Source organism: Dromiciops gliroides, chromosome 1 (assembly GCF_019393635.1).
Source record: "Dromiciops gliroides isolate mDroGli1 chromosome 1, mDroGli1.pri, whole genome shotgun sequence".
Classification (NCBI taxonomy): Eukaryota; Metazoa; Chordata; class Mammalia; order Microbiotheria; family Microbiotheriidae; genus Dromiciops; species Dromiciops gliroides.
In genome coordinates, this window is record NC_057861.1 from 551,015,066 (window position 1) to 551,032,071 (window position 17,006).

At 37.6% G+C, this 17,006-nt stretch overlaps 1 protein-coding gene across 1 annotated transcript in view; it reads right to left on the reverse strand.

Moving 5' to 3' along the window:
- Window positions 1-17,006, reverse strand: part of SUSD1 (sushi domain containing 1) — a 341,419-nt gene that overhangs the window by 130,197 nt on the left and 194,216 nt on the right. The window contains exon 13 of the mRNA XM_043975620.1: window positions 10,853-11,039. Within this exon, the coding sequence (XP_043831555.1) occupies window positions 10,853-11,039 (187 nt within the window). The remainder of the gene's footprint in view (window positions 1-10,852; window positions 11,040-17,006) is intronic.

The window sequence follows — 17,006 nt, forward strand, 5'->3', positions numbered from 1 at the left end:
TTGAATTGCTTGATTTCTTAAGGAGGGGTGGGGAGGGAGGGAGGAAGAGAATTTGGAACATAAAGTTTTAAAAAATCAATGTGAAAATTTGTTTTACATGTAACTGGGAAAATTCTAAATAAATTTATTATTATTAAAAAGAAATTATGATGGGAATGATTTCAGGAAAACCTGGGGAGACTTATATGAACTGATACAAAGTGAAATAAAAAGAACCAGGAGAACAATCTACACAGTAACAGTAATAGTGTCAAGAAAATCAACTGTGGGGGGCGGCTAGGTGGCGCAGTGGATAAAGCACCGGCCCTGAATTCAGGAGTACCTGAGTTCAAATCCAGCCTCAGACACTTGACACTTACTAGCTGTGTGACCCTGGGCAAGTCACTTAACCCTCATTGCCCCGCAAAAAAAAAAGAAAGAAAGAAAGAGAGAAAATCAACTGTGAAAAACTTGGTAACTCTGATCAATACAGTGATCTACCACACCTACAAAGGACTCATGATATAAAATGCTATCTACCTCCAAAAAGAGAAGTGATGGTCTCAAAGTGCAGATTTAAGCATATTTTTATTTCCTTTCTTTATTTTCTTTGCTTTTTGGTGGAGGGAGGTACCATAACTAATGCAAAAATAGGTTTTAAATATCATAAGTATAATGGCCTTCTTACTTCTTGCCTTCTCAATGGATAGAGGGTGGGTAGAGGGAGCAGAGAATGTGGGACTGAAAATGTTTTTTTAAAATAACAACCATGTTTCTGCTAAAGCAGTCTTGCCATCTTGGATATGACTCATCTCAATGCTTGGGCAAGAAGAGAAATAGACCAAGCTGATGATGAAGTAAGTTGCATAATTCTTGAGAGAGAGAGAGAGAAAGAGAGAGAAATGGATACAAGGTATAGAATAAGACACACCTATCTCTCTCCTCCCCCCCCCTCCTTATTATAATATATTTGAATACTGTTTATGAGGGAATTTGTTTTGCTCAACTATACATATTTGTTTCAAGGGTTTTTTTTTTTCCAGTGGGGGAAGTAGAGGTAGGAGGGAAAATAAATTTTTATTAGTTGAAAAAATAAAATTTAATTTTTTTAAAAAAGGAAATGGATCCAAGAATAACAGGGAGAAAATGTAATTTCATTCAACTCTCGTCAGCAACTCCCATTGTCACTTCTAGACAGCACCACTAATTTATCCACAACCTATTGAAGTTGAAGGACAAGGGAAGAATTGGTGGTGCAGATTACTACAATAAGATCATAAGCATTGTGACAGCAGCAAGAACATGGCAATAATAGTCAGGACTAGGTAATAACAGCAGGGGTCAGACATTAGCAAAGCAAAAGCAACACAAGAGATCTTTAAAGAGATGGAGAATTACGTTAAGATTATGCATTTACTTATGCCCACCATCAAAAACCATTGTATGGCTATAATCCTATACTCACCTCATAGTTGTATGCTCTAGACTATGTTAGTGGTTTTTGTTTTTTGTTTTTTTTCAGGTGAGAACTTTACGTGAAATTGAAAAGACTTCCTATAATTGTTGGGGTTGTTGTTTCATTTTTGCCTTGACTTCCTAGGCTCTTTTTTCTGCTCAAGATTAAATAAGTATGACTGTATTTTACAAAGCGAGGTTGGTTATTACCCAGGACACTAATCTCTGCAAAATGTTCACATGACTTTTCCCCTAGTATTTTCCCAAGAGAATTACAGCATACATATCTGTAATTTAGGATTCTATATCTTTCCTCTTTTTAAAAATATAAGTACTAAACCAGCTCTCCAACAATCTTCAGGACAACAATCTTGGATAAGACACATGTGTCTTAGGAAAGGGCAAATGGCAGCACCAGATTGAATCCAGCCTGTTTGTTATTCCACAATTGGGGAGACAAAGCAATTTATATGTGGAAAAGGAGGGCCCTCACAGTTGCCCATAACCCTGACAAGGGCACCAGCCTCTCTTCCCTTCTAAGATTACCTATTCCTAGCCTGTAAATGCAGAGCTAAGCCAGAAATCTGGGCTAGTATTTCTCAAGTTGCCCTCATTCTAGACAGTTGATTATAGGTCGGAGGGATGGGAAGAGGGGCCAGTAAGATCTCTCAGTGGTAAAACAGTGCGCCTCTAAGTACTATGGGAATAGGGGTAGGTTTCTCTGTGTATCTGTGTTCTTCAATGTCAAATTCTTGTGTTATATGTTTTAGGAAGATTTTCATACTTAAAAACCTTTAGGTTTTTAATCACAGCATATACCCAAGTATGGAGCAGTGATGACATTGTGTAGCAAGGTCAGCAATATGTGCATTCTGACACCTTTGGAGTCTTTCTCTATTTTCTTGGCTATGCACATACCAACTGTCACTGGACCCTAGAGATCAAAAGATATAAGCACCCAGAATGTAAGAAATAAGCCATTGGGACCAGAACATCTGAAAACATCTAATCTATTAATATGATTTCAACAGACTTTATTCCAATTCAACTTGATTTTCTAGGCTCTCTATCTATGAATTGCCTGTTTCTTCATTTAAAAAAAATGAGGTAAAAATAAGTATAAAGGGATTCTTCTACTTTAATTTGTCTTGGTTTCCTCTAGCTATCTGAACTAACAATTATGAATCACTCTGGGGCCCAAGGAGCCCTTTCTCAACTGTAAAAAATGAGAATAATAATAGGACCTACCTCCCAAGGTTGTTGCGAAGATGCCAAGAAATAATATTTGTAAAATGGTTTGTATACCTTAAAACACTATGCAAATGCTAGCTATTGTTATCATTACTCATATATTTATTATCTGTAATAATAAAACTCTCCCTCTCCTCTGTTCTGGGCCCATGGGCATGGCCAGACAGGGTTCAGGCCTAGGTGAGCTTGATCTCTCAAGAAAGGAATTAAGCTCCTTTTCTCACTATCTTTGGCATATTATACCCCTACTTCTTAGTGCCCTGGGGAAGACTTATCTAAAGCTTAAGTTTCTGGGGTCTCCTTAAAGGGAGAGAAATATATAACATAAATCAGGTATGAGACAAGTATTTATTTAACATGTACAAAAGAAATGCTTATCATAAATGGTTCTCATAAACACTCATTGATAGAAAAACAAAAACTTAACTAAGAAAGAACACCACTGTGATAGGAGCAATATCCTAAGCATCCCTGCTCCCTTCCCCCATGAAAATTAGGTTCATATTGCCTTAAAGGAATTGAAATTGTTCTTGAGATTTAATTGGCTCAAGAGACCAAGGTTCAGTACATTGATAGAGCTTCCTTATTACCTGAGTAGAAAACATCCAAGACAGAAAGGGCTCGTCCCTGAAGCATCATCCCACAGATCAGGAGCATGAACAACACTAGAAAGTTGTACTCGGCTGAATCAATGCTTAATCCTGGATGAACATCTCTTCACTTCTCTGACTATCCGTATCCTGCTATGACTAAGTAAATCTGCTCTTGTTAAATGTTGGGTGGATTACAAGTGTCTCATTTTGTTCTAATTTCAGACCTAAACTATCAGGAGACTGGCTTGAGTCAAGCCCAGCCAATTACACACATAATAACTACTGTTATGCTCTATCTAGAGGTTGAGACTTAAATAATCAAAACAAAGCATTTTCTGCAACTGTGGAATAGGCATTTTATATTTCTACATGTTTTCTGGAAAGCCAACCCAGGTATAGGGCACATCCTCCATCTGTGATCAATTTCTCTAACAGAGAGAGACGCCTTCTTAGCCAACACTGGCTAAGGACCCAGCTCCTCCACATCTCTCAAATTTGCGAGACTGCCTCCAAGTCCAGACACATCCAACTTGAGATGAATTTTTGGTTATATAGTATCAGGCAAAAGGGGTGCCCGGAGGTTTATCCTGGAGCACAATTAGATAAGCCCCAGGTTTAGCTGTGACATGGGAACAGCTGACCTGCTGTTGGGATAGAAAAGAGTCTTCTTTCACTCCTCATGAGAAGTCCCAGAGTTACATAGTGACCACTGGAGGGTTGAAGTAAAAGAGAGCCAGGGATGGAGTCACTCCTCTTTTAAAGGTCTACTGAGTCACTGGTACCTCCCAGATGAAGAAATTGCTTCATCACCCACAAAGCGTTCAGGAGCTGAGTCACACATGGCTAGCTAGAATCAGCTAGGGGATAATGGTTCCCTCAAAATGGGAACCATATGGTCCACTAGAAGTAGCAATGAAGTTCTAAACATTCTCTGTGCAATTCCTACTTATCCTGGCACAATGGATTTTCTTCTAGCCTTTTTTCCCCCCTGATTTTAATGCAATTTTTTTCATTCATTCAACAAACATATTAAATAACACTAAGGGAGAGTCCCAAAGGCTGAAAGGAGGAATAGCTTCTTCAACCTTCATCGAATACTGTTACCTGAAATTTGGTTTTTTGTTTGGTTTCCATGATAAAATGTTAACCTCCAATCACCACTATGCTGTCCTAATTAAGTCTCAGCCTTACCTTTCAATAGGCAGCCAGGATGTGCAATGCATATAACATTGAACCTGGAGGCAGGAAGACCTGAGTTCAAATCCTACCTCAGAATCTTTACTAGCTGTGCAAACCTGGACAAGTCACTTAACTTCTGTCTGTCTCAATTTTTTCATCTGTTAAAAAAGGAGGATGATAATAGCACCTACCTCCCAAGATTGTTGTGAGGATATATCATGAAATAATATTTGTAAAATGCTTTGTTGTATAGCCTAAAAAACTATGAAAATGCTAACTATTGTTATCAATATATAATTATGATAATAAAATGGCATTTTATTAATTGTAATAATGAAAGATCTTGTTTTCTCATTCAAAGACGTGTATGCGGGGTGGAGGGTGAGCAGAGAACAGGTGTTAAAGGAAAAAGCCAGCAAATTTATAGACTTGGCCAGCAAACAATGTGGCTACTTTCGTAATTAACATGGGAGAATGTGTAACCAGAATCATTGGCTGAGAGGGAGGAAGGAGGTATCTATATCAGTAAGAGACAGGTCAGCATGTTCTTTATACTATCTAGAAAGAAGGTTTGAAAGGTGGGGTGTTGTAAACCTATGTGGCTCAATGTGGATTACCCATCCACCTGCGTAAGAACACGAGAGATGAGTCAGACAAGTTAGAACTCAGCATACCTCCCTCCCCAAGTAAAACATTTGTTTCTGTCTTTCAAAATTCCTCGAACTCTTCCTGTCTTGTGAGGAGAGTAATATATCCCAACAACTTGTTTTAATCCAGTTCCCATCAGTCAGATTGTTGTTTAAGGTAATGTACCGGAAAGGGAAACTCAGTTCACTCTTTTCTCCGAATTCAGCGGTGGCATTTTTCTGGCCTCAATTTTTTTTTTACTCAACAATTCCAATAACATGAAAGAATTTAAGACTTTAGAAAAATGTGTTCCTATTCTGGACAATTATGAATAGACAGATAAACAGTGTAATACACATGTATATGCACATTTTCAAACATAAATTAAGCTCTAACAGTCCCCCATTTTCTGGCAAAAGCTAATACTCGGAATTTTTGTTTTTAAACTTTAAAGTATTCCAGATTCAGAGAATACCATGACCAGTTCTTTAACATGAGAATTTAGTAAACCTCAGCAACTCAACAGCTTCTCCTAGTGGTGGAGAATATAAATACTGAGACTCATACTTCTAATCTGAAATGTGTTTAGCCACCAAAGGCCATGGATATCATAGAATATATCACTGGATCACAGAAAAAAAATATATGTTTTAGACCTCAGGTCTTGGACATCAACTAGTACAAAGTCCTACAGAGAGATGGTGAAGTGACTTTTTGAATATCACAGCAAGAGTCAAATTAGAACAAAAATCAAAGGGAGGCAGAAAGCTGGGAAACAATTTTTGAGGCCAGTGCTTCTGATAAAGGCCTCATCTCTAAAATATATAGGGAATTAAATCAAATTTATAAGAATCCAAGTCATTCCCCAATTGAGAAATGGTCAAAGGATATGAACAGGCAGTTTTCTGATGAAGAAACCAAAGCTATCTATTCCCATATGAAAAAATGCTCTAAATCTCTAATGATTAGAGAGATGCAAATTAAAACAACTCTGAGGTACCACCTGACACCTATCAGATTGGCTAAAATGACAAAAAAGGAAGATAATAAATGTTGGAGAGGCTGTGGGAAAATTGGAACACTAATGCATTGTTGGTGGAGCTGTGAGCTGATCCAACCATTCTGGAGAGCAATTTGGAATTATGCCCAAAGGGCGATAAAGCTGTGCATACCCTTTGACCCAGCAATCCCACTTTTAGGTCTTTTGCCCAAAGAAATCATGGAAGGGGGAAAGGGACCCACATGTACAAAAATATTTATAGCTGCTCTTTACGTGGTAGCAAGGAATTGGAAGTTGAGGGGGTGCCCATCAATTGGGGAATGGCTGGACAAGTTGTGGTATATGAATACAATGGAATACTATTGTGCTGTAAGAAATGATGAGCAGGAAGAGTTCAGAGAAACCTGGAGGGTCTTACATGAGCTGATGATGAGTGAGATGAGCAGAACCAGAAGAACATTGTACACAGTATCATCAACATTGAGTGTTGACCTACTGTGATGGACTATATTCTTCTCACCAATGCAATGGTACAGAAGAGTTCCAGGGAACTCATGATAGAAGAGGATCTCCAAATCCAAGAAAAAAAAAGAAAGAAAGAACTGTGGAGTATAGATGCTGATTGAACCATATTATTTCTTTTGTTTTGGGTGCTGTTGTTTTTTTTTTCTATTTTGAGGTTTTGCATCACTGCTCTGATTCTTTCTCTTGTAACAGGATTAATGCAGAAATAGGATTAATGTTATTATGTGTATGTATGTGTGTGTGTATATATATGTGTGTGTATATATGTGTGTGTATATATATATGTATATATGTATATATATATGTGTGTGTGTATATATATATCTATATGTATATGTATAGAGATATATAGATATAACCTATATCAGATTACCTGCTGTCTAGGGGAGGGGGGAGGGAGGGGAGGGAGGGAGAAAAATCTGAAATTGTAAAGCATGTATAAACAAAAGTTGAGAACTATCTTTACATGTAACAGAAAAAAAATAAAATATCTCATAGAACAAAAATCAAATTGATGAGCGAAGATGACTAAGTAACTCAGAAAACATTGGCACATGTGCATTCAAAGTAATTCTCTGAAAACCCATCTCCACTCTTTCTAATCAAAGCTCAAGGGAGAAGAGGTCTTAGAGTTCTGTCTTCTAGCAAGAATTATTATTTTTCTCATCTCTATGTTGAGATACTAAAATTTTACTGTGCTTTTCAACCACCTCATAAACACCAATTCCATGCCACTAATTATGCCACTGTACTTCTTAAATGCCACTGCCCCTTTCTGGTTGTTCCAATATTAGTCTCTTTGTAACTAACTTGTCTTTTCATTGTTATCACCAGCATCCAACCAGTGGGTCAGCTACAGCAAATAAGAGTTATTTTTTAAAATGTGGTATCTGCTATAATCATCATGAATGTACTCTCCTGCAGTTTTTGCTACAAAGTATTTTTAAAAACATAGTAAGAACCACAGGAACAAAACAGGTATCAAGCAATAACCCTAAGGGCAGAAGTCAAACACTATCTTGGCAGAAGTGGCTTGAAAAAGCTAGTGAAGATTATTGGAAGATTACACCAATATCTCACTGGTCCACTAAGGAGAAAACTTAAATATCCTATTACTGCCCAGTTAAAGGTTACAAAAAATAAATATGCACAATGAAATCCAGAAACCTAGAGGATAGGAAAGATTCTAGTTTCTCTGAGTCAGCAACTGAAAGCAAAAGTCAACATCCTTATTAAGCAAATAGGAGAAGGCAAATTGGCAAAGAACAAAACTAATGAACTGACATGGATCAAAACCTTAACCACAGAGTCTTAAGAAGCAAAGACTCTGGAGGTGAGGGAGAGCTCCTGAAGAAATATGTGAAGGGTAAACTGGAAAGAGGCACAGGGAGGAATAAGATCCATAATTATTAGCTCAAATGTGGTACAGTAAATACTAGCAAAGTACCTTACAAGCTTCTCCTGAGACCCAAAGCTGATTCCACCTTTATAATAGGCATCACATATCTACTACCAAAAGATGAGAATACAAGTGACCCTTCCAAAAAGAAGCTGATCACACATTTATTTGCTTTATATAACACATTCATAAACTATGTATCACTTTCTTAAAAAGATACACATAAGAGGGCAGCTAGGTGGCACAGTGGATAAAGCACTGGCCTTGGATTCAGGAGGACCTGAGTTCAAATCCAGCCTCAGACACTTGACACTTAACTAGCTATGTGATCCTGGACAAGTCACTTAACCCTCATTGCCCTGCAAAAAAGAAAAAAAAAGACACAAACACAAGAAAAAAAAATGTAATGATCAAGAAACAGCAACAAAAAGTCTCTCCAAAAGTCCCAGGGGTACGAAGAGCAACTTATTATTAAGTAATTCTTAAAATCAAAAGTGTCACAATATTTATACTACCTTTATTCATTTTTGCGAAATTTCTGACTTAGTTCTACACTCCCAGCTTATTCATGTGCCTAAGATATTAAACACAGACAGACATAAGTATAATAAGAATGCTAGAATATTTAATGTCTGCATAGAATACTACTCTATTTAAAACATCAGTTTCCAGTCAAAAAGAGATTACAGGGGAACCCTATGCTAGCAGTAGGTGCAGGACCGGTTGCTTTTGGGCAACTCCCTTGCCTGTCTTCTAGTGCTGTGTTGTAAGGGAGGAGGAACACTAGTTTTTGTGGTTGCAAAGGTACAAGCTCCCTACCTGGGTAAGGAATAGAGTGCAGATCAGAAGCAAAGTGACCACAAATCTCCCCAGATCATACTACGTTGAAAGCATTGAAAACCTGCAAATTCCCAGAACTAGTTGTGAAAATAGCAAGGTAACATGTATGACTTATACTGAATTTCTTGATTTCATAAGGGAGGGTTGAGGAGGGAGGGAGGAGGAAAATTCAGAACACAAAGTTTTAAAAAATCAATGTGAAAGAAATATTTTTTTTTACATGTAACTTGGGGAAAATTCTAAATAATTAAAAAAGAAAAAATAGCAGGGTAAAAAAGCTTGAAGCATGGGACAGTACTTCTCCCCCACACCCCAGGTGAGTAGAGCTCAATTCTAACATGAAGTTCAAAATCAAGAAATAAGTTGGAAAAATAATGAAACAATCAAAAAAAAATCCTGACCATCAAAAGTGACTATAATGACATAGAAGCTCAAGGTGCAAACTCAGAAAAAGACAACTATGTGAAAACAGCTACAAGCAAAGTATCAAATAAAAATTGCAAATTGGATGCAAGCCCAAGAATTCCTAGAAGACTTAAAGAGATTTTTTTAAAAGAAGGAAAAATAATTTTAATAATCAAATAAAAGTGGCAGCAGAAAAATTGGAAAAGGAATGAGAGAAATGCAACAAAATTCTGAAAAGAAATTTAACAGCTTGGTAAGAGAGACATAAAAATAATGAAGAAAAGGATACCTAAAATATAGAATTGGCAGAATGGAAGGTACAAAACCTCAGAAAAGAAAATAACTCCTTAAAAATTAGAAGTGGGCAAGTAGAATTTAATAACTCCACGAGGCATCAAGAAACAATAAAACAAATTTCCCTTCTCCTTTCTCCTAACCTCTTCCCCATCTACTTCCCTGTTGGTCATGATATGATTCTATACCCAACTGGTTGTGTTTATATGTATCTATGTATGTATTGAATGGGAATAGAAAAAACTATACCTTTTGATCAGCTATATGACACCTTCACAAAAACTGACCATGTATTAGGGCATAAAAACCCTTCAAACAAATGCAGAAAAGCAGAAATATTAAATGTACCCTTTCCAGACCACAATGCAATAAAAATTAATTTAATAAAGAGCTCTGGAAGCTTTTGGAAGATTAAAAATTAATTGGAAACTAAAATAATCTTTTTTCCCCTTTCTTTGAATCTCCAGGGCTTATCACCATTCCTGGTATATAGCAGGCACTTAATAAACATTTATTGACTGACTGTTGACTATAAGAATAGTAGAAAGGGATAGGAACTTGATCTGTAAATGTATTGGTACAGGGGCAGCTAGGTGGCACAGTGGATAGAGCACCGGCCCTGGATTCAGGAATACCTGAGTTCAAATCCGACCTCAGACACTTAACACTTACTAGCTGTGTGACCCTGGGCAAGTCACTTAACCCCAACTGCCTCACTAAAAAAAAAAAAAAAAAAGTATTGGTACAGACATCTCCCATGTTAGGAAATTCCTGCCTAGAGAGTTACCTAGAGTACTGAGATATTAAATAATTCACACAAGGTCACACACAGTATGTGTGAGAAGTAAAGTTTGAAACAAGGTGTTCCTAGCCTCGAGTTAGGCTCTCTATCCATCACTCCCCTCTGCCTCTCATGAAATTTATGTAGCTTTAGTTTACAAAGTCTTTTACATACATCAGCTGATCCTATTTTACTGGGTTGCTAAGAGAAAAAGAGCTTGAGTTACACAGCTGTTAAGTATCCAAAGTTGCCCAGAGAACAGATCTTCCAACTCCAAAGTCAATGCTCTTTCCATAGCTCCTTCAGGCTTCTGGACCCAGAGTGGAGCACATGATTTAAGATAATGCACTTCCAAAACATTTGAAGTAGGAAAGCCAATCAACATAGCCATGATGATCATACAAGGAGGATTTAGCTCCATGGAGTAAAAGCAATAGATTGGATACCTCCCTCTCCCTGCTTCCAAGGTCCTTTGAGGTCACTAGATTCCTCATCGAAAAAGTAATTAATTATCCAAGACCTACCAGTTATCTGGGTCATAAGGGAGACCAGCACAGGAAGTCCAGAGGAAGCAGCCGTGATGTTTATGGTGTAGTTGGTGCCTGGGTACAGATCTAGGCACACCTCAGGAGCCTGACTATCAGTGGTCAGGTTAAATGACACTTCCTGGTCAAATTCCTTCTGATACCCTCGGTGGCCCCATATGTGGAACTGTAACAGAAAGGTTTAGGAGGTAAGATGCTGACAATGATGAAAATTCTTTATGTTTGTCTAGTGCTTTACAGACTTCTAAGTAGTCAGGCCACAGGACCACCAGGCAAGATTAGGGATTCATCATCTGAATGCCCACATGCACACATACCACTTTGAAATCTTGCTCGGAGGTTGACAATCAAATCAATATCACCATTATTTGAAGGACTTGACAACCTACTGCCTTGTGGCTCCACTCAGAATCCACACCCTACACTGTCTAGGCTGAAGCCCCCTCCCATCATTGCCACTTCCCATACCCACCCACGTCAGCCCCATTCCTCCCCTGTCCTCCTACTTTAGCCTACCTTTCATTATACTTCCTGGACCTCCCTATTATATTAACAATTATCAGAACTGTACCTTCTCCCAGAGATTTGTGTGTGTGTGTGTGTATGTGTGTGTATGATGTACTATATATGTATTTGACATATCCATATGTGTGCATGTATGTGTAGATTATACACATGAAATGGCATGTTATTTATTTCCTACCACCACCACCAAATGTAATCACCCTGAGGACAGGAATTGTTACATTTTTGTCTCTGTATCTCCAGTATCTAGCACAGTGCTTGCCACATATGGTTGTTTAATAAGGACTTGTTGAATTGAATTCCAAGTGCTTTCACTTAAATTATTTCCTTTGATCCTTATAGCAACATTAAGAGAGCAAAGGGGTGTTGCTGTTGCTCTCCTCCTTCTCCATTATTATTATTACCTCCCCCAACTCCCCCACTCCATCTTCTTATTACCAGCATTCAGATAAAGAAACTGATACCCTCCCTCCCAAGAGGTTAAGTCACTTCCCAAAATGTCACACAGTTATCTAGTAGCTCTGTATTTCATGATTCCCAGTTTGATGTTCTTTCCACTAAAACCCATTCCCTCCCTCCTAGTCTGCCAACACTTTGAGGATATAAATATACACATACATACACATATATGTGTGTACATATATAGATATGTGTGTATGTATATATAACAATCTGCATTCACATACATATATACACACATCTCCTCTCATAAGAACGACAGGCAAAAAGTTTAAGTCACTCAGAGTGTACTATGAGAGTGTGGAAATTTATTTTGATTTGAGGACCCTACCTTTAGGCTGAGATTAGAAAGCCTTAGGCCCTCAGGGTCTCTCCCCCTCCTCCTCAGCTTTAGCTGAGCAAAAAAGCCCCGTGGGCTATACAAGACGCCAGGTCAGACAGCTGGGGGAAAAAAAAAAGAAGCCCCCAGCTCCCTCTGACCTGAGCGGAGCTATCTGAAAGAGCCTGTGAGGCATGAGGCTCGAGAGCACACCGCCCCCCCCCCACCAGCCGCAGCCCTGGCTAGCGGATTAGCTTGGTCTGTGGGGGCAAAGGAAGCCCCGAGATTTGAGTGGAGAGAAGAAAAGGTATATATAGACCTGGGAGTGAGACAGGTGGGAGGAGACGGACTAGATAGAAAAGGAGCAAGGCCGGACTAGAAAGAAGGGGGGCTGACTAGAAGAGGACAGACTAGAGGAGACTCGAGGACGGACTAGGAGAGAGGCTGACTAGAGGAGAGCCCGGACAAGGACGGAGGAGAGTTCTGTTCGGAAAAGGAGAGACAGGTCTGACAAGGTTACAGGCCTTAATACAAACCAGGGAAAGTGTAACGTGAGGCCGGAGGCGGCTAAGGCCCTTATTGTATTCAAGAAGTTCGAAGCGCAGCAGGTGGGGGAAAGAGATGCAGTGGAAAGAGACCACAGGAAAGCAGTCAGGTTGTACACTTTATTTCCCTGTATTCCTAATTTGAAATAGTATCTCATAAATAAACTCTGCTTTGATTATTTAGTCAAGAGCCTTTTTAATCTTTAGTTTATCAATTTGGGAGTGGAGCAGTGTGGTAGAACTTTACAAACGGCCCACAGTAAATTAACGAAGTCAGATAGCCAAATAGTCATAAGTCCCCAGTTTAGTCCTCCAGTCAGATTAGCCCCCCAAATTAAGCTAGTCACCAAAAATATTCTAACAAGAGGTAGTGTGCTGGATTTGGAATCATAAGGCTGAGGGTTCAAATCCCAGTTCTGCTCGTACAACCTATGTAATCCGTAGGCGTGTTACTTAACTGTTCTAGGCCTCAGTTTCCTCATCTGTAAAATGAAGGCACTGGACTATAATCTAGTCTCTAAGGTCCTTTCTAGCTCTATACCCATGATCCTATAATCATGAGGCACCTAGATAGTACAGTGAACAGAACTGGGCCTGGAGATTATTGATCCTATAATAATTAGGTGATGGTAGCAGATAAAGCACTAGACCTGAAGTCACAAAAATCTGAGTTCAAATTCAGATTCATATGTTTCTTAGTTTTATGACACTGAACAAATCACTTAATTTCTGCCAGCCTCAGTTTCCTCATGTCTAAAATGGAAATAATATAATATAGGGGTAATGTTACATCTACCTCCCAGGGTTGTTGTAAGGATCAAATAAGAAAATATTTCTATAGTACTTTACAAATTCTACGACACAATATAAATGCAAGCTGATGACATAATATATGACAATATAGTATATGATGTTATTACATAATATCATATAATGTTAATATAACTGTGATCATAGTAATGACCATTATCATCACCCTCTATCTGGAAAAGACAGACCAAGAGAGAACACAGGAAGACCTGAAACAAGATCAACCAAGGGAAGTCTGTGACATCAGGGAAACATAAGCACTTCTCTGTTTCCCTTCTGCATTCCCATGCCCTTTCTTTTTCTTGTCTCTGATAATTGCCTCCATTTATTTTTCAATGTTTTATTTTAAATGTTTAGCGACCATCAAAAATCCAACCATTTAAACATAGAAACAAAATAAAAATACTTATATGCAAACCCAAAAATTCCATTATTTAAAATTCATCAGAGAACAAATGTATTAATTTTAATAGCATAATAATGTTAGCTATTTATTTTATGTTGTCAGTTTTGTTAGCCTATCGCTGTGCATAAGTCATGTGTTAACCCATAGCTGTACGTAACTAATCTCTCCTTTTGTTTTTTTTTTGTTTGCTTCTTTGTGCTTGCTTTGGTCATAGGAATTTGTTCATTTTCTAATTTCCTTATCTGAAAACTCAACTTATCCATTTTATCTCTTATTAATATAAGTATTTAAGAACATGAATTTGCTATTGAGTATAATTTTAAATGAATCTCCAAATACCATAAATCTATTATTATTGCATACCAACCCATTAAAATATTTTTGCCTTTCTGAATTTATAACTTCTTTGTGCCCTTGAACATAATCATTTTTTGCAAATTTTTCATGTGCTGTTAAAAAATTATATATATTACTTACAAATCAGAATGCTATTCCAATCAGCAATTCCTTTCTTATTTTTGTGCATAATTCATTATATTCTGTAAGTACAATGTTAAAATCTTATTTATACCTACTTTTTTGCAAATCAATTAAATTTTCCTTTTAATTATTTTACAATTAGGGGTGTAGATATTTAATAGGGATATACCTTGATGATCAGTACCTTGATGGTACTTTTAATTATGATACAAATTTCTTTGTTTAGATTTCAATTATCTTTAATTTGAATTGTGATTTATTAGATATCATTGCTGTACTCCCTAGATTTTTCTAGGGATACTTGAAGAACATTAATGTTTAGTCTATCCTATGATATTGAAATACATGTATATCTCTTGGTACTATTAATGCTCTTTTAGACAACAGGAACAGAAATTTAATCAATTTAATAATATTTTCTCTTTTAGACAGGAATTCAATCCATTAACATTTATGGTTTCTTCAATATTTCAAATATATGTAGTTTTATCAGTATGGGTATTCCCTTAATTGCTGAATATTATAATAATATGAGTTTCATATTTGAATTCAGAGGCTTGCTGTGCATAAAAAATGCATCACTTTATAGCCAACCTGGTGTTAAGGGCTAAAATTCTAGCTAAACTGTCTAAAATATCTAATGAGTGGTCGCCAATAAATTATAAGCTTTAGCAAGAGTTAGACTTTTAAGCATTTATTAAGGAGAATAAGAATTTGGTAAAGAGAGAGAAAAAGGCCTAGATTCCTATCTATTAAAGGGAGAGCACATTTCTAGCTCCGCTCTCCACCAGAGTCCAGAGGAAAGAGACCCAGACTGAGCGCCAGTCTCTTCCTTCCTCCTCCCACTAGCCCGCGTCACTTCCTGACTCCTGGTCTTGCCCTCAAAGACCTTCCCTTCATGGGCAGAACTCCTCTACAGTAAGTATCCAGCAGGTGGCGTTATTCCAATCGTTACACTGGTAATGTACTAAATTTGGACAGGCCTGGTTCTCATGCAACAGACATCACTTAGGCCTGTATTCTGAGGCTTTCCAGTTTGGTCAGAACTGCCAGACCTTGCACTGTCCTAATTTCTAGTCCACATTATTAACCACCTATTGGATATCTCCTAAATGTCTCATAGCCATTATTACGAATTCAAGGTCCAAAAAAGAACTCTGTTTTCTGCCTTAGACCTGCCCCTTCCTCTAACCTTTCTTATTTCTGATGAAGGCATCACCATACTCCCAGTCACCTAGGTTCATCACCTTGGAGTCATCCTTGATCCTTCCCTCTCCCTTACTGCATATAGTCAACAAGTTGCCAGGTTGTGTTGAATCTCCTGTCACAATATCACTTCTCTATTTGTTTCTCACCAATGATGCAGCCAATACCCTAATTTTGGTCTTCATAAACTTTTATCTTTTGGAAGCCCAAATATTAATAAATTTCTATGAATGATCTGTCTTCTGATCACTAATCAAACTCAAAAAGAAATGTAGGCTACTAATTCATTTTTTCATTTTTTGTAGGTAAATGAGAATTAAGTTATTTGCCCAGGGTCACACAGCTAGCATCAAGTAACTGAAGCCATATTTGAACTCAGGTCCTCCTGAATCCAGGGTGGGTGCTTTATCTACTGCACCACCTAGCTTCCCCCTATAGGCCACTAATTCAAAGGATCCCCGTGGAACACATATCAACTTAGTTTTACAATGTTAAGTTATCTATGCTTTGTTTTATTTTCATTTATTTTGTTAAATATTTCCCAATTACGTTATAATCTGGTTCAGGCCTTACTGTATACCTATGCTCTTAATCTATCGCTTTTCTCTCCCAAATATTTTCTAGTAATAATCTTCTGACTATTTTCTTGTTTATATTGTTCCTTTAACTCATTATATTCTCCTGTAGAATGATTTCTTGTTGTTGTTCGGTCATTTCAGTCATGTCCAACTCTTCATGACCCCACGTGGGATTTTCTTGGCAAAAATACTGGAATGGTCTGCCATTTCCTGAGGAACTGAGGCCAACAGGATTAAAGCAACAGCCCAGGATTACAGAGCTAATAAGTATCTGAGGCCAGATTTGAACTCACAAAGATGAGTCTTCCTGAGTGACAATCTATCCAGTGTGCCATCAGTCCCAAAATAATTCTATTTTTCATAAATGCATCTTTATACCTTGAGGAATATTTTGTTTTAATAATCTTTGTTATGCTTTGCTTTTTAATATCAGCTACAATTCCCTAACCTATCTTTGCCCTCACCTTCATCCCCAATCCATTGATCCTAGAGAGGAAACCTAACAAAAAAGAAAAAGAAAAGAAAAAGAAAAAGTCCAGAAAAACTAAGAAATACAATGAAGTCTGAAAGTATGCAGTGCTCTGGGTCTGCAAAGAAAGTGGGCTGGTGTAAGGTATATTCTCCTGTCTCTTCTTTGGGCCAAAACTTGGTCATTATACTTTCAGAGTATTCAGGTTTGATTGTTTCATTATTGCTTTTTCATTGCCATTGCCATTGTTGAAGTCATATTGTTGTATATTATTTTCCTCTTCTGCCTACTTAATTTGTCATACTTTTATGTGTACTATCTCCCCCCCACCCCCCC